At 39.3% G+C, this 23,912-nt stretch overlaps 2 protein-coding genes across 3 annotated transcripts in view; one reads left to right on the top strand and one right to left on the bottom strand.

Annotated features, from left to right (window-relative positions):
• Positions 1–19,565, bottom strand: part of LOC123969120 (synaptogyrin-1-like) — a 22,556-nt gene extending 2,991 nt beyond the window's left edge. Inside the window, exons 1-4 of one of the 2 annotated variants that reach the window (XM_046046221.1) lie at positions 19,531–19,565; positions 17,787–18,338; positions 2,095–2,332; positions 450–595 (exon numbers count right to left, since the gene is read on the bottom strand). In XM_046046221.1, coding sequence (XP_045902177.1) covers positions 450–595; positions 2,095–2,332; positions 17,787–17,888 — 486 coding nt within the window. In that variant the 5' untranslated portion in view covers positions 17,889–18,338; positions 19,531–19,565. Of the gene's footprint in view, positions 1–449; positions 596–2,094; positions 2,333–17,786; positions 18,756–19,530 lie in introns of those variants that run through there. The other variant, XM_046046222.1, reaches the window with a different exon arrangement.
• The window catches only part of ift27 (intraflagellar transport 27 homolog (Chlamydomonas)), an 11,423-nt gene continuing 6,427 nt past the window's right edge, over positions 18,917–23,912 (top strand). The window contains exons 1-2 of the mRNA XM_046046224.1: positions 18,917–19,075; positions 19,997–20,076. Coding sequence (XP_045902180.1) covers positions 18,958–19,075; positions 19,997–20,076 — 198 coding nt within the window. The 5' untranslated portion in view covers positions 18,917–18,957. The remainder of the gene's footprint in view (positions 19,076–19,996; positions 20,077–23,912) is intronic.

Below are 23,912 nucleotides of genomic sequence, written 5' to 3'. Positions count from 1 at the left end.
CGTTCAGACAAATCAACTTCTGCAGTGATCTGCATGCTCATGCCTGTTCTGAAAAAACAACAAGAAAATTGGACACTGATGGTAATTTGTTTTAACAAGCTAGATAAAAGGTAATGCCCTGGCAGTGGCAAATAGCTTTGGTTTAATATTTGATTTGATTACATTAATGTTTAAGTTGAGATTTACAAGAAATATTTGATTGCTTCTGTGTAAAGGGAATACTGCTGGTAAAAAGCACCTTATTTGTTTAAAGTTTGCAAACCACGTTATTGCACTTTTGTGTATATAGCAGTACATTTAAATTAAAATTGCGCATTACACTACTTTAGAAATCATTATTCAATTTTACGTGTAACAATGCGATTAATCGCGATTAAACATATTAATCGTTGCCCAGCACTAGTCATTTTGTATTATACTGTGCACCAATGAGGTGTGGATGCCCTTACCCAGGTAAAGATGGAGAAGAAAGAGAAGGTGATGGCTGCCCGGGCAGCATCCCCTCCCTCCCTCAGTGGGTTGTCCTCATGCTTGGTTACCTGCCACTGGTTTGCCAAGAAACAGAAACCCACAAACCACATGAAGGACCAGAACGCTGGGAAGAGACACAGGTACACAGACAGTGTTAAAATTCAGATTATCACTGGATTCAAGATGGTATTTTAGAGATGCTTCTAATTCAAGGGAATTGGTAATGGAATACTTATTAATTTAATTTAATATTTATGAAAAATGCCTATTTGGTTTCTTGATGAGAGTTAGCTTAATCCAGTGGGTGGTTATCTTAGCTTAGCATTAAGACTAAAAGCAGGGGGAAGCAGCTAGCCTGGGTCTGTCCAAAGATTAAAAAATAGCCTCCTAGCCCTTTAGACAGCTGTAACGTGGATCAGTTGAAAACAACAAGGGACCAAGGATTGACCCTTGTGGAATGCCCCATGTAAAATGAGCAGATAAACAGCAAGAATAACCCCTAAACCAGATACGGTTCTATCCTGCTTGCGAGTTATTGCAACTAGAAGAGCTCCAAGATACAAAGGGGATTCAAACATCATCCCATCACATCACGCAGTGGGTGAAACATAACATGGGGCTTAACCAGAAACATCCAAGTCCGATTAGGACACATGTACCAGCTGTTACCTTTTTAAGAACAAGTAAGTAAGTAAGTAAGTAAGTAAAGTTTATTTGTATAGCACCTTACACAGATAAAAATCACAAAGTGCTTCACAGTAAAATGTAATACAACAAAGAAGAACAAAGCATTTCATATTAGATATCATATCATATTATCACAGAGTACAAAGCATAACATAGATACAGTAGGAGAAAGTGAGAGAAAGAAAGTGCATGAGTGATGAAAAGAGGGATGGAGGATCTTGTCTGTGACAGGAACAGCCTCATTAACTAATCAATCAACAGGATGTCACTGTCACTGCAGTAGTTGTACAGCAGAGAAAAAGAGGAAGCCATTGTCCAAGATTACAAAGCACAATGTCTCAGAGGCTTGTTAAAAGCTTAAAACAGCAGCAATACCAATCAGCTATATGACCACTAGACTGTTTCTTTGTAGTGGATTTAACACTGGAAAGCATAAACTAAATTAAACTAATTTTATTTTAGTCACTTGTGTCTGAGTTTGCTGTAATGGTTTTCATAACAACTGTATAAGCTAATCATACTGCAGGTCCCAGGAGGTAGTGATGTATCTTGAAACTTTATAAACAAAAGAAGTTTCAGTCTTCTGGAGAGTGTATGTGGGTAGTGAATTTAGATAGAAAAGACTAGTGCTGTCCTTGATTGCACTTGATAAATTCAGATTAATTTAAATTATGTTAAAAATGGGTTAGAAAAAAGGAGATTTATCTAATTTATCTTTACCTGAACTAAAATACTCGCATGGCCTTTCTTTCATTGTGGTACTTGGCTGAGGTTTACATTATAATGTAATAATGGTTATTATAATGTAGCCCAGGTTGTATTTGTTTAGACTTGTTCAGTGAAAAGTGTGTAAAAGTAATTTTTAGCTGTCTGAAAAAAGTACACAAGTGTTAAAAACATAGGAAACAAGAGGCTTTGCATAGATAACGAGTTTACCTGACAACCCGATATCAGCCAGCACTGCCTTTTTACGGTCTTTGACGCTGGTGATCTGGGGGAAGTAGACGTCCAGAGCCAGGAAGGCCATGCAGCAGAGGAAGGCCATGGAACCCATAAAGACGCCATAATTACAGGCATTCTGGTTGCGGTTGAAGATGCAGAACTCCTCTACTTCGTTGGGGCGGTTGATGTAGCCCTCATTGGCGATGCAGCCAAAGATCACGATGGAGAAGAGCTGCAGAGGGGAAAAGAAGAAGGGGTAGGACAGTGAGAGCAGAAATAAGGCAGCCCAGTGTAGTTCATGGTGCTGTCAGGCTCTTTGGATAAAATACCTTCAATAAACAGGATACATTTTAAAGAGGCCAGCAACAGAAAGCTTTATATTTTACAATTTTCATACGTTATTTCATCACTAAATCCACTTCTAAGAAGTTTTGAGGTGAGAAGTCACCTGTATAGATTTCAAATACTGGCAGTTTTACGAAAAGTTATGGCGGAACAAAAATGTGCTTGTAAGTTTTCGGAGTTGAGGAGCTCCAGAAATGGCAGCAGGGGAAGCCTGCGGCAAACCAACGGAAGGAGCTCACGAGGCCGGCCAGCCGCCCGCTCACAGAGCCCTCTGGTCCCGCCATCACACAGACCGCTGCAGCAACAACGGCAGAGGAAAACACAGCTGGAAGGTTTTCATACCGCTTATCTGTCTTTACATTCTGAGTAACGTTAAAACGTTTTAACTTAAATCACGAGACAGCTGTGTGTGGGTCACTGCTGTGTTTGTCGCATTGAACATTACGTTGCGTCAGTTGTATGTGGCGTTTCTATGACAACCAGCTACAATGAGGGGTACTATCTCTGGGTACTATCTGCAATGGAAAATGGAGGACGGCGGGCCAAAACCGAGTTGAGTAGAGGCGAATCGAGGTGAGTTGAGCTGGTACTGGTAATGGAAAACACGACAATATATCTGTCTTTCGGTATCTTGTATGTAAAGGGTAACACACACTGGCAAGGTATAGTGCGGCAAAAGACCCGTGACTACAGTTTTTAAGCCCAAATACTGCGTCTTCATGCAGATAGGGTAAATCACTGTCCTAATTCCCAGCCAATCGGCACTGGCTACCATGCTTTGTAATCTTCTTCTGTCTGTTTAGCACGGTTGGTTTGTGCTGCGGACGTCAATTTGTGCATTTAAAATGACACAACGAAATATATCGTGGCCTGAGTGTTTTGCATTATAAACCGGATGACACCAAAAGATGAATGAGAGCAGTCTATGAAAGGCACATTTAAAGGTTTAGTGTGTAAGTTTAAGTGGCATCTAGTGGTGAGGGTTGCAAATTGCAACAAGCGGCTCATGGTGCATTCACGTACTCCTCGGATGGTATATAAACAACATGCAGAGATCTGCTTCACTCTACGTGGACAGCAAACTAAGCGTTATAACTTTTCTGAAATTCCTGCTCAGTCATGTATTTGTAAAACACCACCTCACCCTAAATGCCAGTTAGCATGTTTTGTAATAATTCATAAAAGCCATTTATAGCCCCAAAGGAAAAACACCTGCTGTAGTCCAATGGTATATTTAGACTGACCGGGTAATTTATGAATAAAAATACACTTCAGCGTGACGCTCTCAGCCCATAATGTCACGACAACCCTGCAGGTGAGTTTTATGAATAATCCCTCATGTCTATTTCAAACAGTTTTGTCCACTGTGCCTCTGGGTTTTCTCTTGAAATATGGAGTCTGACTGTGAAAAATTAGCCTTACTCTGCTATTCTGAATTGTTATATGACAGCTACCGGACAGAGAATGATATGAATAATACATACTGTATATAATGCTTGGCAAATATATTATGCAAATAAGGACATATGGGCTATATTTATGTTTGAAAATAAATAATACATTAGACAGTCTGTTGAAGTTGTCTGAAAATAGGATTTATAGGATCTTTCTTTTGGTATAAGGATAACCAATAAATGCAATTGTTTATATTTTCTTTTTTATTCCAAATGATATTGCACCTAAATGTCAAAATTACAATTATACACAATCATACTCTGTTGTTATTATTACCCTGTACTTTGATTGTCTTTTCTGTCAAGGGACTACAGATGCAAATTGCCTATATCTGGTGAAACTTTTTCTTTAATTGAGCATGGTTCCTGACAAATAAACAATAAATTCAAGTAAAATGAAAATAATGTAATCAGAAGAATCTTTAGAGCTTTATTGCCAAGTAGTGTTTTACACATACGAGGAATTTGCTGTGGTGATAAGGTGCTACACGTAGGCAAACATACAGTCAACATAAATAAATGCAGAAATATATAAATATGGAATATAAGAACAACATTGCAGATATATATATGTGCATTATTCTGGGTCTGTGCCGTGCAGAAGTAACGCAACGGAAGAGAATGCTGTGTATAAATATATAAACTGACAACATAAAAATATACAACAACAAAGATCAACAATCAATAATTATAGTAATTATAGTAATGTGCTATCAACAATTCATAACAAGCATTTTATAATCTTTTCTACACTGTAGACCTTCACCATATTTTTAGCGTCATATAATGTTATACTGCAGGTGCTTTGCATACCATCATTATTAAAATTCAAAATGCTTATAACTGATAAACTTGAATGTCTGGTTAAATAAATCCATACAGCAAAGAACATACTGAGGCATTTCTCCTCTGCTTCACCAGAATCTTTGAAAGTAAAATTGCACTTCAGGTGGAAATCAATATCTTGTTGAACTATTTCTTTATGTTCTGCATCTCAGTCGTGGTTCAGATTATCTCTGCTTGGAGCAGTAGGACAGAGCTCTTATGAGAAACAATTTATCGGACACTTTCTTCCAGGTGTTCCTACAAACACCTGGGCAGGCTGTGTGCTATCTTAAAACTTATGTGTAGGGTTTGAAAATGTCACAAATTGCAGTGAGCTTAACTGAGAGTAACACATTTTTACCCTTTTTTTTTTTGCTTTTTACCAGGGTTGTCTCATTTTTCAACAAAGACTTGCCATCAGAAAAAAGAGGCTTTAATCACATAAATATCTTGAAAGTATACAGAGACATTTCATAAGCCTGGTGCATATTCATGCTGTGTCTGCCTTTGTTAATGCAGTATGTGATATTAATTACCATGTGCTGAGAGGTAACTCACTTGTATAAGCATTGGAAATGTATTTAATTACATATTTAAGTATTGTGTATTTTTATGAAAAGATTATCTTGTAACGGTGGTTTTGGTGGTAATTGCTTCTATGTAACTTTTGGATTGCACAGGCTCATGTAAGTCCATAGCCATAAAATCCTTTTTAATTTCAAAAATGCACCACAGCGAGTTGAACTGTAATGCTGATTTTCTTGAATTGTAAGAACATGCAGGCGAAGTCTGTCTAAGGTGGTGGAGAGACAAGGACAGCGACAAAATGGAGATTATCATACTGTAGGAGGAGGTTACAGCATCTGATCCCGCGCCCCTTCACGCTCCTCTGCATTCCTTTCCTTTCATCCTCTCTCCTTTTCTTTTTCTTTTACTTTCTTCTCCTCTCTTGCCTGCCTTTGCCTCGAGGGGTGGAGACACAAAGGGCTACAAAATGGAGTCAATAACAGTAGCAGGTTACTAAGATACCATCTTATCCCTCTCTCCTGTCCTCTCCTCCAATCACTACAGCATCACAGAAACACCCTTTCAAATATGAGACAACACACACATACAAACACCCACAGCGTTAGTATTCCACCCTGCAGAACAGTGTAGCAGTCTACTTTGAACTTCACTTGATAACAGCGGATCAGACAACTCCATCCAACTGAGAAACCCTCAGACCAAACCTCCAGGGAGATAGTTCTGGATAAGACTGAGGCTGAGTGTGTTTATGTTTGTCTGCCGTCTGTGTGTGGATTTTGCTGTGGTGACTGATGGATTCTGAATGTGTGTGTAGTGTATGTATCTGACAGAGACAGTAAAAAGGAGACTAGAAATGCTAGAAATGAGAAGCTAGAAATGAGCCTTGGTTTGGTGAGCTGCTTGGATAGTTTACCCAGCTGTTGTGTCTGTGTTTGTGTGACAAATGACAGAGATACAAAGAACAAACAATAGACTATACTTCCACTGACAGCCCAGACCATGAAGGCCAACAGCCAGGCCGGGAGGAAATAGGGATGTCAGTGACAATAGGGATGACAGAAGTTTTTCTCTTCCACTCTTTGCTTCTTTATCTGCTTTTAAGCCAGTCTTTCCAGTGTCTGGTCCACACTTGAGAAACCAAATTTTTTTCCACAGTTGACACGAAGATTTGAAGTGCCAGCCGAAGCAGAATATAAGTCTGGTAAATTTACTTGACACAAACTTTATTATTTCAAGACTAAGAATTGTGAGATACAATACATTTGACTGTGCGAGGGCACAAAGTCCATGCCTTGCTTTATCCCAAGATTGTCTTACCTTTTTTTCAATTACTGTAATTATTAAAATATTGTTTTTGACTACCTTTAGCAATGAACTGACACCTGATACATAGTGTAGAAACCGTCAAAATGAAGCAAAGGGGAGACCTTAAAATAGAATGAAATAAATTGATAATTGATAATAATGAAATAAGATGCTATGCTAGTGGCGTGGATTACCATGAAATGTTAAACCGACATTGAAATTCTCCTAAGGCGAATTATAGTAACATCAGGGACCCCTAAGTATTCATGTAAATTATTCAATTTGGACAAAAATACCTAATGGCAATTAGATGCAAGATGCAATAATAGCAATTTAGGTATATTTAAAAGCTGAAGAAAAGAGGTGGGCCTAAAGCTTTAAATGACTCAGTAGAGGGGCCAGATCTGATGTGGTGGGGCAGTTTGTCATTGTGATTTGTCATTGTGACCAGGTTAGCATGTTTACATTAGCATTTGGCTCAAAGCATCGCTGTGCCTCAGTATAGCCTCACAGAGCCATCAGCATGACTGCAGACTCTTGTTGTGGCTATAGAGTTTCATTTAACATTTTGTAAATAAAAACAAAATAAAGCATACAGCAGACAGTGAGCCTTAAATCTTGCCTCGATAAAGAAATCCGTGATTCAGTTGTATTAATCAGCAATAACACAAGTGACTCAGTATTATCATATATGGTGATACATGGTAATATCTGGTCAATTTGTGCTACTCATAATTAAAAACATCACTAATTCTCACTTTAAAGACAGATTCAGTGGAGATAGCTTTCTCCACCACATAAAGAGGAAACATGAGCTGGTATTTGGAGTCTGTGTCTTGATATTAAACTGGATCAGTTTGATAGCAAACATGCACAACCTTTCTGTTTCCCTTGTGCCTCTTTGGTCTTTAGCCGCATGCACTCTTCTCTCCATGAAATGAAGGATGCGTGGAGGGGCACAGGAACACCTCAATCCCCCCTCCATGTACCTGCAGCCGTTTTCATTAAGGAGAGGGATGATGAAGAGATAGAGGAAGAGATGGAGGGATTGCGGAGGGGACAAGTGGAGGGAAGCATTTGGGGGCAGCAGGGGTATGGAGGCGGTGCTATTTTTAGACCGGCTGCATCATCACTCGCTCCCTCCCCCTCGTCTTCTCCCATCTCCTCTCGTTACTGGCCCTGCCTCTAACCACGAGCATTCTTGAGAAAAATGAGCATGCTCTGACACACACGCACACACGCAACCATACACAGCCCAAACGCACTCACAGTTTGTCCACTGTTTCACATGCCCGGCTTACTTTAAGATTCAGGTCAGAAAACACACAAAGTCGTCCACACATGCACAAAAATACATACAGACCGTCAATCACATGATGTCGGTAGGATGTCAGAACACTATGCTAAAGACACAACTTTACTAAGAAGAAACATGGTCTGTGTGTATATTTTACTTGCTTACTTGTTCTTGTGCCTTTTTAGAAATGACTTTGATCTTTTCTTAAATAATAAATAATAATAATAATAATGCCAAGATAATCAAATTAGAGATACCGCTAAAGGTACTGCCCATGCTAACTAATGCTAAGATATAAGATTCAGCCTAGGGGTAAACGTGCCCACAATAAACCACAAATTTGTTTGGGGACCTTTGTTGCGTATCATTCCCCATTTCTTGCTCTCCTCATTTCCTGTTGATGAAAGCATAAAATGTCCCCAAAACACATTTATAGTGAAGGCAGTTTGCTTCATTCTGTGAACTGTGTTTGGGTCTACACAGTGACTATGAACATGCAGGCCTACATTTTTGACCCTTGCTGTTTTTTATTTGGATGCAGAAGGGAGATTCTGTAATAAGGACAGCAGGACCTGCAGTGCCACTAGTTTTAGTGGTGCGACACAGTTTAGTTTTAAGATGCTCCCATGAGAAACTCCACTGGGAAATAAACTCACCGGCAGGGATTATCTTTCTCTATGTTCCTCTATTTTGCACGTTCCCTCTATTTCTCAACCTGTTTCACTGACACAATACCAAACACACAAATGCCCTTACTTGACATAAGGATTGGTTTTGGTATAACAGTTCATTGTGTTTGAAAACACACATCGTCTTCTGGGTCACACTTATATTTGCTGTCACATGACAGGGGGGTAGATTGAATGACTGATCTTTTTTTCTGGCTGCTATCAGAAATCCTGATTTGTGATGACGGTGTAGCAGTAATTTTTCTTTGTCTGTCCCAAGATACATGCATGCACTTAAGCATACTATATATATAGATGCACACACACACATATACATAAATGCGCAGCAAATGTAATAGGGTGGATACAACATTCTTCACGTGCTTTGGAGCCTTGAAAAGTGGAGCATGTGATATGGTTTCATATTCGATTCCCATTCATCCCCCCCCTCCTTCCCTTTTTTACCCCTGTGATTCTGTCTGTATTTTACTTCTTTAGGTATGTATGTGTGTGTGAAGGAGGGGGGTGGGGGGGGCGTAGGATCCTTTGATCCGAAGACAGATCACAAGGCTTCTGGTATTGCTGAAAGCAGGCACTGTGAAGGACACCACGTGGATTTTCTGATCTTGTGACCATCAGAGGGTCACTTTACAAATGCACATTAAGAATGCCGATTGCCAAACGTGTGAGTGTGTATGTGTGTACAAGCTTATGAATCTGCGTGCATGCATGTGTGAATCCATGTGCTTCCTTCAGAATCTTCCTTTCTCTCTCTGTATTACTTACTCTGGCCTAAATCATATCAGTCCAGTCTGGCATGTTGTGAATGATTTAAAGCTGCTGTTGTGTGGGCTGAAAGGCCTTTTGGATCCATTGTACAGACCAGACAATTGAGCCAGGCCTCATGTCAACCCAGTATTCACACACTGTAACTCACACAAATCCTGTGTTAGAACTAGCCACACACACCCTCACAGAGGGACACATCAGATCATGGACTAACACTGCATTTTGTCCAGGTCTTTGTGACTGCAGCCTTAAACACAGTGTGTTTGTAATCCAACAATAAATGAAATACCATCTATGTCAAAAATATTGAAAACGTGAGTTGGTCATCTTCTTTTTTAAGTTGTTGACGCATCTACAAAGTTAAATGAATGTCACCCTGAAATTTATGAAACAAATGTGAGCTTTATGGAGTGTTGAAATGTGTCTTTGCTGTTATGTTTAAATATGAGTTAAAGGTATTATAGGTAAGAAGCTTTTGTTGAATCTAAAAGCGTATTGTTTTGGATTGAGAAGGGCAGAAAACCCAAGTTCTTAGAGCTAAGGGCTATGGCAGGAGCATGGTCAAAAAAAAAACAGTTCATATGATGTGTCATCTGCCCATGTTGTTAGGGCAAAAGTGGCAAGGCACACTTGAAGGCTGGATGAAAAGCCTGCTGTCATAGGAAGTGGCAAGACACAATGATTGTTTAAATGGGGATAAGAGCACAAAATGTTTCGTGATGTTGCACTTGTTTGTGCCCACGAAATGTGACAGAAGTAGTTCTGTGAAGAATGAAAGAAGAGCACTTTCGAGAGAAGTTCAAACTTTTCCTACTTTTGCAACTTCACACACACACAGCATAGCCCAACGTGAGCATTAGTTATGGATTGTCGGTTTAGGAAAGTTAAAGAAATTGTCGGATTGCGCTGCCCCCAGTACCGATGTCGGAAACATTTTTCTTTGCCCTAGTCTTTTCTAATGTCAAGCTACAAATAAAACATCAATATGGAATAATGCAAAAGAAATGGATAAGAGCCATCTGAGAAATAAAATCAGAATTGTGTTCCACTCTGACCACTGATCTTCGCTCCACAGCTCCTTGTGGTTTTTGAGATATGTGTATTTGAGGTTTTTGTTGCACTTACCAGTCGCTCTAGATGCAAATGCAAAAATGATCACCAACAACAAAACTGTAAGAAAGAACCAACTTTGCCATGTGTTACGATAAATTCATCACTGAGAGAAGACAATGCTGTGGTTGAAAGACAGGTTTTAAACAGTCTATGGTTGGAACCAGATGCTCTACAGAAGCACACTGAAATTAGTGATTCACTAAGTTAGATGCTGTAACAGGAAGAGGTGAGTTTGTCAACAGTGAGTTAGCTAAACTGCTGAATAATACAGGATCACTGCTGGAACACATTTTATATTGTGTGTGTGAGAGTGTGTGTGTGTGGGCTTGTCTGCTGCAGCATGTTGGCCTGGACTGGGCATACCTGATTGCTGCTGTCACCATGGCAGCAGCTGCTCATGTAATGCAGAGGGAGTGAGATAGACAGAGAGAGAGAGAGAGAGAGAGAGCGAGAGAGTGATAGAGAGAGAGGAGACCCTGTCAAAGTACAATTCAAGGAGAGCCACTGCAGCACCAAGGGTACACACCGAGACAGACATAATCGCCAGCCCAGGACACAGCGACACTCATATCTACACCACTCTGTTCTACCCACTCACTCAATCACACAACCACTCTGCTCTCCTCAACATGCCTCTCTTTTCTTGCTTTACAATCCCTTACAATTAGTGAGTATATAATCAGATGATTCCAGAAAACAAGGCTGTATCGCTGTAAGGAAACAGACGACTCCTAAATCTTGTAAAGCAGGGCATAACAGAATCAGAAGAGAGCAGAACTGCTATCTGGACTGCCGGTCATTTGGTTACTTCTGTGTGTGTTTTTTTAAGTAAGAAAGATTCATCTTGCTTAAACAGCAATTTCACCAGATATTGCCAACGTAGGACCATACCAGCTGTTTTATGGATCTAGTCTACATTCACTTCTGTAATGTATGAAAATCTGTCCCAGTCAAGTCTATTCATACTTTTCAGTCATGTGACATGGGCAGTGACCTGGAGGGAAAAACGACAGGCCAAGCTAGTGGCTAACACCGAGACTCCCTCGTAGAGACGCCGCAAAAGCCATCAAATTGTATTTGGATTACCTGTCAACTTAAGAAAAAGAAAGATATGAACACAAACTGCAAGTGTTGGGCATATCCGATCCATATAACAATTAAAAACTGCCAGGTCCCTGCCGCCACTCGATTGCGGTATGTTTACGTTTACCTTGTGGGGAATCCCTCACCCAACACAGACCAGGCGTGTCTCCTCCTCGATTAACAACCATCCAGCATTTCCAGCAACTCAAAGAAACAATGTATCACTTGCTAGTGTAGTTGTACTCGAGACGGTCTCGTCCTCGACTGTATTTGTACTCGGTCTTGTCTCGGTTTCCGACATTGAGGACTCTGGATTTTATTTCAAGACCAGTCAAGACCATAACTTTGGGAATATCAATAAATAGCTTTTGCATCGTCTGATTTATTTGTTAATATCCTAACTTTGATTGGATGTAAAACGTATTGCTTTAAATGCAACCAATAACCTTGATTAAAATGTGTTGTTACCGTTAACGACTGTCACCCCTCCCTGCGATGGTAAGCACAGAAAAGGAGTGTTGAATAAAGATGCTTACATTGATTTCAGTGTTTGTATGTGGGTGTTTTAATGGGAATGTGGATCTTTCTGATGAATTTGAGAAATACCTGTGATCTCGTTCCACATTTTATTGTGTCTTCGTGTAATATGGGGAACTGGTCTTGGTCTCGACTTGGTCTCAGCCCCTAAAAGTCTTGGTCTTGTCTCGGTCTTGAGAAACTCTGGTCTTGGTCTTGACTTGGTCTTGGTTTGGGCGGTAAAGTAAAGTAAGGATCTGCATTTGACTGCTTTATTTTCGCTGATACTGATCCATTAAAATATACCCAGATCGGCCCAGATATTGATCCATAGGATCGACTTGGGATATAAACACACTATTCTTATATCCCGTTGCTATTGATCAAAGGCTTTGAACCTCAGTATGGCAACTGTGATAATGGCGCATCGTTTGGGAACAGCATCCTGCTCTCTTCTAACTCATTGATTTGATCACTATTTTCATCATTGTACAACTGTATGCCAGTCCTATTGTCTGAATGAAAAACTGCCTCACCCATTGATTACAGGTGCAATGCATACTGTTTGATCACTACCTTCTAGCCCTCAGTATAAATGTTCTACCTTTTCATTGTTGTGGGTGTAGTTTACCCACTCAGACCCACTATCTGTGTCTGTGAGCTAACTATTAGCATACCATTAAACAATCCCACTCCAGCAAACATCCACCAAGGATTTTGAGTGGTTTCTTCAACAACATCAAGTCTATGCTAATGTTTGTCAAAGTGCATTATCATTACAATAGTCACAGTACTTAAATTGAATTACGACTCAACAATACTGTGACTTTCACAAATGAACAGAATTTATAAGGAAAATAAACTTACTTACTTACATTTCCACTGTACTACTAAGCTGAAGGAAATCCACAGTAAATGTGATTACATCTTTTGTTTTAATTAGGGATGAAATGATTACCGGTTTAACGGTAAACCATGATAAAATTCCCGACGGTTATTATTACCGTACACATTTTAATTACCACCATAACCGGGTAAGGTTAACCGTTATAATCTCACGGCAAACACTGTCCAGCGTCTCCCAGAAGCAGGCATGCATGCGCAGAATGCAACGTCAGTTTGTTTGGGTCAATGACAACACGGCGGAAGACAGCGCTGCGGAGATTTTTCAGTCACTCTGAAGTCCGGTCATGTTTTAGTTTTTATGAGAGCGCTGAGGGAAACATGACTGAAGAAAATAACCTAATAGTGAACGCAGGGTGAGTTAACTTTTAGCTTTAGTTTGACTCTCTGATTTGGTAACAGCGTGTAAACTGAAGCTCTCAGTTAGTTAGCTGCTCTTGTAAAAACGCTACACGTTGTTCTGTTGCTGTGTGCGTCGTGTGTCGGCAGAGTCTATTCATCCACTGCACATGAGAACACGTTACGCTGTTTAGTCAACCAACCAGCATATCTAGAAACGCTACAGACTCCTCTGTATTTATGTTGGTTGTTGGGCTCATTGCAGTAACTATCACTGTTTTCTAAAGACTTATTTATTTTCATGTAATTGTCCACGGGGTCATTGTATTACCTATATAATATAAAATATAAAATCTTGGTAATGCACACTTGATTTGCATTTGTTTACAAAAGTTTTTTAATGCAAAACAAAATGGCAATTGTATTTGTAGTTTTCAATATAAAACTTGTTGAAATGGTTTCAGTGTGTGTATCAGTACATTTTAATATTTTGTGGCACATTTGTACAGTACCGTGATAATACTGATAACCGTGATAAATTTGGTCACTATAAGCGTGATACGAAATTTTCATACCGTTTCAACCCTAGTTTTAATATACACATCAGAGTGTTGACTGAGTGAGGAGAAACCACAAAAGACAATGCAATCTATCCCTAATCCCTACTACAGATTGTTAACCAGTCAGTGGAGAGTTTAGGGGCTTACTGACACTCACCAGCCAAATGCCAAAATATATTAACAATCCTATGACAGACAGCTGAGTGTTACTATAGGCTCATTTGTAAATGCAACTTGCATTAAAAGCTTTCAAACTGTGTCTGAATTCTGACATGTAGGCACTAACAAAGTGTGAGTGTGTTCCTGTTTTACATGGAGCTGACAGAATGTGCAGCACTGCAGAGTGTGTGTTTGTGTTGCTAATATCAAATACTTACTCACCAATCTCCCGACCTCTAATATGTGAATCATCACAGCTAAATTTAAAATGTTAACCCACGTTGCTTATAAGAGCATTAAAATGAAATTGAAATATTTTAAATAGTTTATTATACGTATGTTTTGAAATGTCACATGTTAAGAAACCCACAAGTGAAAGCAACTTTTCATGAACTGTAAGATGCATTGGAGTGCAATTATCACTATCAAAATACACAAAGGTGGTTGTTGCAGACTATAGAGACAGTAACACTGAAAGTGAGCTCTTACGCCTTTCTTTCTCTTTCAAAAAATTACACACACAAATATCAAACGCAAATATCACTTTGCATTAGTGTAGAGTTAAGTGATGAACTTTGATTTGACAATTCACCCAGTGGGCTGTCAGTAAACTCCACGTTGGGCATGTAGACTTCTGAGAGTAAAGATGCTGCTTTAGTTGAATAAAGCACAAAGCAGAACCACACACCACATTTAGGTACAGACTGATTTGATCAAATATCTTAAGTTACCCTGGTGATAACCCAAATCCACCAGCAGAACTTAACGCCCAAAGCCAAAAAGCAATGATTTAAGCTTCAAAAGTAATGCTCTATCAAATGCAGATCAAAAGTAGAACCATAGGCAAAAAGATGTCATCTCAATTCAAGAAACAAGATGCTCTCTCTCCATCTGTGACTACGTTCACTCTCCTCCATCCATCATGCATCATCACAAACGTACTGCACTGACTCCCTGAGGGTGAATCACACACACACACACAAACAAACACTTATTACCACCTCCACATACAGCCCTCAAAAGTCAGATTAGTGGGAGACAGAGAAAGAACCCTGAACCACCATTCACAAAGTGCTCTCTCTTTCCAAATATGGCCATGCGGATCTCTCCATTCCCGACTGTCCACCACTCTCTAACACACACACCCTCACCTCCATCATCAACTGTTTAAAATGATGATAGTTTCCATCCCCCCAATGAACAGCAGACTGAGTCTTAGCACAATCACGCCAACACTTTCGATGGTTGTTTAAACCATTTATGCAAAAAAAAAAAAATACCATACAGTTGCAGGTTTCAGTTTCTAAAATGTGAGATTTGCTTAAGGTCATTGCAAATTGAATATTTTTGAGATTTGGACTTGGACTCTGGGAAATAGTAAAATACCTGTTTCACTTTTCTGAGAAGTTCTTTTATAGCCTAGTAACACTCTAACATTGGCTTGTATTATGAAAATATATGCAATAATGACTCAAAGGAGTTTGAGATAAAGGTATCTACACAGCTGTATCAAAAAACAAACCCAAAAACCCCAAAACGATACCTCGTTTCCACTGATTAGACCCTTAGTACACTTTGTTTTATTGTGACATTTCATTTTTCACCTAATAATGCTACAAGGTATATCCAATGAACAGCATACAATGTACAACATAGGGTATCTACAAATAATGTATTAAAGAGAAATTTATCTGCTTTACTAGGCATGCCCATGTCAAAATAAAACCGAATTAAAAAACAACAAAATGTTTCATGACCTTCATATAATTAAACCAGCAACTGTTTTGTATGTGCATGTATTTATCTACAACCAGAGACCTGACCTCAAAACTCAGTACCAGGCCCGATGCTTACATGGAATAGCCATATGCAAGCCATTCTGAGTTTAAAGGGTTAACACACTCTAACTACACTACCTGCTTTCACACTTCTTTCACGTGGTTTAGATCTGGGTTCATGTTCTATGAGAATGTTAAGATTACTATCAGTCACATTTGTAGCTTTAGTCACAAGGGACAGAAATAAGACCTCAGTGTAACAATACTTGATGGTAAACTACAACTCTTTTTTCTTACTAAAAGTAGTTCAATTATAATCCATCATTTTTTATTCCCATCACAGCGTCACGTAAAACTATCCAAAACAATAGCTTGGTCTTGTTTGTACACATTTCCACCAAAAACAAATGTCCCCTTGTGACCCCAAAAACCAGCATGCCGGCAAGGCTTGCTCCTTTACTGGAAAGTGTAACTTGTGTAACCCCATGAATCACCTTGCCTCGTTATCCTTTCAGCATACTTGAAAAGGCTCTTGGTGTTACATGCAGACACAGACATAGTCCTATAAATAAGAAATATTCCCAACTGTGTGACTTTCTACTATAAAGTGGGGAATAAATAATGTAAATAATGGCCTATGTTTAACATTTAACGCCGTACCTTGCAAAATAAACCAGCATGCTAGTTGTTGTATTGTATTGTAACAGGGTTGCAGGATTGCAAAGGCAACACATGTTTTGTTTTCTATGTGCAGTTCATGAAAACCAGCTAACTTAAAGAGAAACTTTACACATTCCTTTTGAAGAAGTGCAAACGTAATGATGAGCTGGTGGAATCAGACACAGGAAACTTAAGCCAGCATCACATCCTGATCACTAATCTTGATCTTATCACCATTAAAAACAGTTTATGAAGAAACACTTTCATTTTCTGACAGTCTAAAAGTGACGTGTGACATCTAAAACCGTTACAGTGTACATTATCTGAGTGAACGTCATCAAAGAGTACATCTACACCCATAAACCCACTTTTATATGAGGAGCAGATAAATGAAATCAAGGTCGCCTTCAGCCTACGTTACGTTAAGTAACTGACCTTCAATGTAACTGATTTTTACCAGAACTGAAAAGAGAGAGATAGCTGAAAGGAGAGATTCTGCTTGATGCTCCTTAATGAAATATTCCCCATTAGTGGCATATACTGTGGTGTGTCTCTCCCACTTTCTGATGTATTTCTGTATTCATTATAACAAATGAAGATCATATTAGAAGCCAAGGTGTAAATATAGGCTGAAGAATCCTTGGACAAATAATCAAGTCCTTACATAATAATGACCATATCATCCTTAATGGTATTTATCTGGAATTTTAAATCTGCAATGGCATCAAATCATATAGCCTATCATAGAATGGATGGAGTGGCCACTTGTTCCAGTTTTGGAGACTTTGTGTCCTTCCTAAAAGTGGTGCCTGTTGCTTTTCCTTTTCATGCTCCTTCCCTTTGGGGAAGGGAGGGTGTTTATTATGAAATGATTTGTTATAAAACCCTTTCAGTAAGCCTGTGTGTTCTGACTTTGGTTATTAGAAAACATTAGTTGCTAACTAATAGCCTATGTTATCAGAGGAGAGGACAGTAAATGTTGAAAAACAGTGAAACAGGACCCATCCTGGGCCTACATATGCCTAATATAATCTCCCTACCTATACCATAAACATACAATGGGAATACCACTGACATATAATATTGGTATATTTGATACAAAAGAGAATACGAATAAAGTACCATAAAGCAGGATAATGATGTCTATTGTATCCTGCAATCGTAGCAATATGTATTATTTCAAACTGATATGAAGCATGTCTGCCTTTTTAGATAAACAGATTCAAATCCACATTTTACATATGCACATGTAAATTGCAGGTATAATAAGGTTATTTCTAAGTGGCCTATGTGGTCACTCTGTAGCTAAGAACCCAAAAAAATTATTGTCTATTTTTCTGTCTTCCACTGGACCGGTCACTCACCCAAGACACTATGCGGAGAATGGTCTGAGGCTGTTGGAAGAAGGTGACGGGGTCGAAGGCTCCTCCGGCTTTCCCGGCTCCGTATGCCTGCATCCCCTCCATGGTCCTCCTCCTCTCTGCACAGCCTCCTCTGGTCCTCCCCTCCTCCCCGCTGCTGATTCAAAGGCACAGGGTGTGTGGAGCACCGGGCAACTGACACGGAAAATCCACGAATCTGCTCCTTCTACGATTGTCACTGCTGCTGCAAGGGTGGATGCTCGTCTCCCCTTGGCTCCTTGGCGCAAAGCCTCCCTGTAATTTACCCTCTAAATTCCCTGTTGTCCTCTTTCGCTATTCGGGCAGAGGAAGCTGTTTGCCAGTGTTGTGATGCTCTCTACCTCTCTCTGGAACCGGTGGCGAACACGTGAACGCGCCTCCGTTGTCACGCCTCGCCTTCAATAACACATAGCGAGCACACGCACGTGTTTATGTAGGGCGCGCGCTTGTGCTCTCAGCGATTACCCAGACCGCGTTGGATTGCCAGGAGTCACGCGCTTTCGGCTTTCCCATAATCTTTTGAGGAGATTGAGCAGAACATGATATTCAATAAAGCAAAGTGATAACTACGATGTTTTAGTGTGCTAAGGAAAGATTAGATGTTCATTCATTAATTTATGTTTGAAAACCGCTGCAATAATCGGATTAGAAAATAATAAGCGATACAATAAAGAGTTACACAAACTAAAGAGCCTGTGTCAGAATAAGTTTGTAATGCTGAGGCAAGAAAGCCCGCCCTCTGGTGGTCTTTCTGATCTTTGCTTTGGAAAACATGGTCCTTCGTACCATAAATAAGCTTTTCAGGCTGTTCTTACTACCTTTGTATTTGCTGTAGTACCAGGAACCAGAGGCGTTTCACTAATCTAACAGACGGGGTTACGGTTGGAGTTTCGATATAACAGTTTTACCACAAGTGGCGGTAACTGCACACAGTTTGAGAAAGCTTTGCCTGACAGACAAATAGTCGGGGAAATAACCCCAATCCACCCACTTGTTACGTCCTCACAACTAGCCAATAACAGCACAGCCACTCGCTGTACGTGTTCACTGGTTGGACCAATAAAACACCTCTGTGACTGGTTGCTAAGAGACGCGTTGTGTTCATGTTGCTGAGGGACTAGGAAGACATGTTTACATGCATAAACAGCTAAAGAAAGAAGGTAGAGACGTATTTACCATAATTTATGTAACGTACAGTGTCTGGAAGTTATCCACTGTAATGGTGAAGTTAAGGGCGAGATGCCTGCTTGTCGGTAAGGTTTTAAAAATGTACTTCATCCTTCTGCTAGCAAAGCTAAACGGTTCAATGGCTAAAGCTAACCAATCTGCTACAAAACCCGCCGTAGTCAGTTCACTTGTAAGCGTTAAAACACCAGAGATAAATTAATGGTCCTCTTTCCTCTGTAATTTCCTATCACAAGGGTTAATCAGATTCAACGTGCAAAGCAAAATTACGTTAAAACCGTTTCCCTTTTCTTAGTAACGTTAACGTTAGACTAACGTTACCACTTATAACTTAAGATCTCAAATATTATGACGCTCATTTTCATCATAAAAAAGTCACTTCCGGTGTTGTGCGATTTGTGCATGCCCACGGAGAACTGCATGCACGTCGCGGGAGTTAACATTCATATATGCTGAGAAAAGCGGTGGATGCAAATCTTGGCATTTAGCCTACAACATCTGTTCTGCCGAATTGTGCATTCACCTCTTAAGTTCCTTTTCAGACACCTTGCATGTTGATTAAATGCGGTTTTCACCACATATTTCTGCTGAATCTCAAGGAATTCTACTTCTACTAAGAGCAATAAAATATTGATGACTCTAAACGTTCATAAAATATCTACTTCAAATCATTTATCACCATTGATGAACCCTACAAAACTATTATATTGTTTTTAAACAGTACTTGGAGGTGCATACAATTCTCAGCAGGCATGCAGAACTCGGCACAACACCTGTAGTAGATATTTGATATCAAATCACAAATATACACCAACAAAAGCTGGTAAATCTGACTGTATGAATACTCCATCGGATAATTTGACAATACCAAAGGAAGGTTAATGATTAATTTAATTTCCAAAGCATTTAGTAAACACACATTTAACATTCATCTGTACACTCAGGAGTTGAGAAATTGTGAAGTCAGCCTCTCTACTCTGTGTGTGTAGGAGATGCTGCGGTGGGGAAAAGTGCCCTTTCCCATATGTTCCACAGTGATGGTACTCTCTTCCAGAAAAACTACAGCATGGTGAGAGCATGTAATACTGTCACATGTCCCACAGCAAGGGCATGCAATTCCAAATATACTGCTGTGTGTTTGGATCACCTCAGGTACCACTGTTAAACTTCTTGTAAAATAAGGATACACTGTATTATATTCACATCACACAATAATAACAAAGGAATTGGGTTGTAAAACAACTGGTTGAGGGATTTAGGAGTTGGGATGTGCTCTGAGTCAGGGACTAGCCAGCGGCTTATATTTTTACATTCAGGTAGGGTAACTGGGATTTTGAATTGGGTTTGAAGGAGCAACTCATGAGATTTAATTCTGGCTCACTGCTAGAAAAGACAGCAGTATGTTAGTAAGATCCATGTTCTGTGAAGTGCTGTAAAATTTAAAATGTATTCTGTTGTTCAGTCCTGGCTGATACTGAAGCAGCTAATCACTGAGTTAATTGGCTAAATCTGCTGCTGCCACACTTTTAACTAGTCGTCCTTCAGAGTAACTTTACAGGAGAACCCCAGAGTAGTGATACCTGTAGAGATCGTAGCAGGCTCGATATTTCATATAGACAGTGCAGGTAATCAGTCATTTAGTACTTGTGGAGAAGGGTTAATTAATCTTTTAAATTAAATAATTAAATTCTAATATTTCAAATTTAATCAATCAATCATTTTAGAATTAGGCAATTCTTTACATATCCAAATTAATATTAGTTCAAAAAGGTAGAAAGGTCCAAGGCAGTCTTCTGGCAAAACAAACACCTATATTATGCTAGCTATTAAGCTATTTCATGGTGAAATTCTAAAAACACAGAAAACACCTCTAAATAGAGCTAACAAAATCCAGCAAAACAAAGGGCTGTTTGTGCCGCAACACATGGGTTGTTACTCAGCTCATGTACGAGCATTGTCTTGTCTATCTTTTTAGAAATTAGAATGAAATAGCCATCTTATTAAAGCCTATTTAACTTTTTGCCAGAAGAGTGCCTGAGGACCTTTCTTCCTTTTATAACTTTTGTGTTCCCCACCAAAGAGCGCTCCGGATCTTTTCTTTTCTTAAAGCTTTTGTAGGCAATTTATTTCAAAAATCTTTATTGTTATATTGTTGAAATTCTTTTTACATGATCCTGACAACAATCAATAATTTAAATGCTCTGACACAAGAAAGGAAAAAAAAATCTAGTATAGATGGCTGTTGCAATACTGTAAGAAGCAGCCAATCATTTCACTCAGACAGAATGAAATGCTTGACTGGTCTTCCTGTCTACCTGCGTGCACGCTGCTCATTTACTCATTTTGAATGAAAATGCGTGGATTTGGAGGTAGGCATGAAGGGAGAAGGTGGAATTTTTTCAGTTGGATACTTTAGAAATCTAGTTGTCTCTTGCTAGTTTCTCCAAAATTGCCTACCCTAGCTTTAATATTAGTTCATTTTGGATGCAATAATAATATTTACTTTTCCCAAGATGTAATTATGTATCAGTTGCAAATCTTAAAAGACATGTAATGGTCATTGATAATGTTGATCATTTTACATACATAGTTTCTTTAGCGGAACTCCTTGCAAGCTTTTCAAGGACCTGCAGAGGTCTCTTAAATCTACTACAGGAATTTCTGAAGTGCAAAGCAGCACAATGTACTAATTAATGCTGATGCAGAAAGGGCTAATCTGCATTATTTATGCTAATCTGCATGAGGGATGGAACTGTGTCATTAACCTGACTCTGTGATATGTGGGGTCAAGGCCGCTCACTGATTTCTTCTGTCAATGTTTGAAGGGCTACTGACTAAATCCATGCGCTACACAATAATAAATGCGCTAGTGCAGCTTGCACACATTCATTTGGGAGTTCACTATTAAGCCCTGCAGCTGGTTAGGGTACAGAACAGTTTCGTGGATAAACTACTGGACAAGAGCAAATTGTGTGTGTGTGTTAGTTCAGCTCTTGCTGTGTCAGCAGTATTGGGGGTTTTGTGGTGACAGGAACGTCGATAATTAATACAGCAGGATTCTGGAAAGCCACCAGAACAGGTACTTAACAAGCGCAAACACACACACACACACACACACACACACACACACTGTACCACAACAGTGTTGAGTTTCTCTGTACTGCAGAGACCTATATCCACTTGTTTGTGATGCTTTACGTGTCTGTTCATGTTGGACTTGTAGAGTAAAGTAGAAAGGTGCTGCAATAGTTCTGCATTTTACATTTGCACTGGCCTAGTATGCTTGCTGAACTCCAGACAAGCCTTAACACATATTTACTGCTGCATAACATAAACATTTGCCGAAAAATGAAATACATACAGAACATACAGATGAAATTGAATACAAGCTATAAATATCCATACAATATAACAAATAGGAAAATGTCACAATGAAAATAAGAGGAGAAACATGCAGGTTAGCATGCGTACCTGTAGATCACCCTGTGCCCACCAAGCACCACTTTATTAGCCGGATACACTGAAACAAATGCTCATGGAAAAGTGCTGGTCACGGTCTCTGCTGTTGCTATGCAACTGTTAAATCACCTATTTGGAGCCAGCCGCTTGCTTGATATTAGCTGAAATATTTTTAACTTCTTGCCCACTTGGTGGCAAGTGCTTCATGTCAAACAAACTCCACCAACCAAAACTTTGAAGCTGGAGCCAGGAGTTACTATGTATTTAAGTTTTTTTTATTCAGATCAGTTTCTATAATGGTAATGATCGTAGCAAGAGAAAAGGCAAGAAAGTGAATATCTGCTAAATTCAGGAAGCTCGTCAGCTACTGGTCAGATTCACATTGAAATTTTGTGCGGAAATCTGTAGTCCTATGAATTTCAAATCCCTTTTTTTCTTTCTTATGACCTTTTTATCTCGTGCCACTGCCAGGGGAAAACTTCTCCCTGACATACTAAGGCAGATCAATATGTAATTTGTTGTGATTTTTTTAACAGATATTGAGATTGTGATAGGAGTCACAATTATTAATTAGTAATTTTTGCATTTCATTTTCACAATTTTGTTTTTTATAAATTATGTTGATGTGATTTTTTCATCTTTATCAAAAAAATGCTGCTCCTGCGGATTTTTCACATATTTAGATAATTTTTCAATTAATTGTTCAGCCCTAGTTTGTATTTTTTCATGACCCCCGGCAATCCCCTATGTTGTACAGTTTGCCCAGAAATTCCACATAAAAATATCAAAATGGAATTGGACAGATTAAGAAAAGATTAAATTTACTGAGCTCTTAAATGCTTCCTCATTGATAAACCCTTTTATTTTGACTTTACTCTACTGTTACCCTTAGGCCCTAAGAACAGCAAAATTGTATTTATGTTGTGTATTCTGTGTATATTTACGCCACTATGACCACATCACCAAACACCCATGACTGAGGTGTTCTACCAGTAGTAGTTTTAAGCAGTGTTAAATGTATCAGGTTGGATTTTCTCTTTAAGATTTCACTGCAGATGGAAACGGGGAACAGCGTGTCCTTTCCATTGTGACTAATGTGAAAAAGGAGCCAGCACTATGAAGACTTATTCCTTGTGCAGACACCTAAGTCATCCCTCATGTTGTTCAACTTTTGATTTTGAAGGGTAGCCGAGGCTGTCGGCCATTCTGCTCACGTCCTCCTTTGAAAATGTCAGACGGCCCGTTAGCAATATTCCAAGCTTATTTGTTACTAATAGGCCCTCATTGACATTCCAGCGAGAGACTTCCTATGCATCACACCAGCTCATTAGACCGCTCCAAGTGGGACCGCCACATCATCTATGTGTGTGTGTTTGTACCACTGGATCCTTCTTATGAACTGTTTCTGTGTATGAAGCAGGTAAATGTTTGTCTGAGGTGCGTGCG

Source organism: Micropterus dolomieu, linkage group LG04 (genome assembly GCF_021292245.1).
Source record: "Micropterus dolomieu isolate WLL.071019.BEF.003 ecotype Adirondacks linkage group LG04, ASM2129224v1, whole genome shotgun sequence".
In the NCBI taxonomy this organism is placed as follows: Eukaryota; Metazoa; Chordata; class Actinopteri; order Centrarchiformes; family Centrarchidae; genus Micropterus; species Micropterus dolomieu.
The sequence above is the reverse complement of the archived record's forward strand: the minus strand, read 5'-3'. Positions and strand labels throughout refer to the sequence as shown.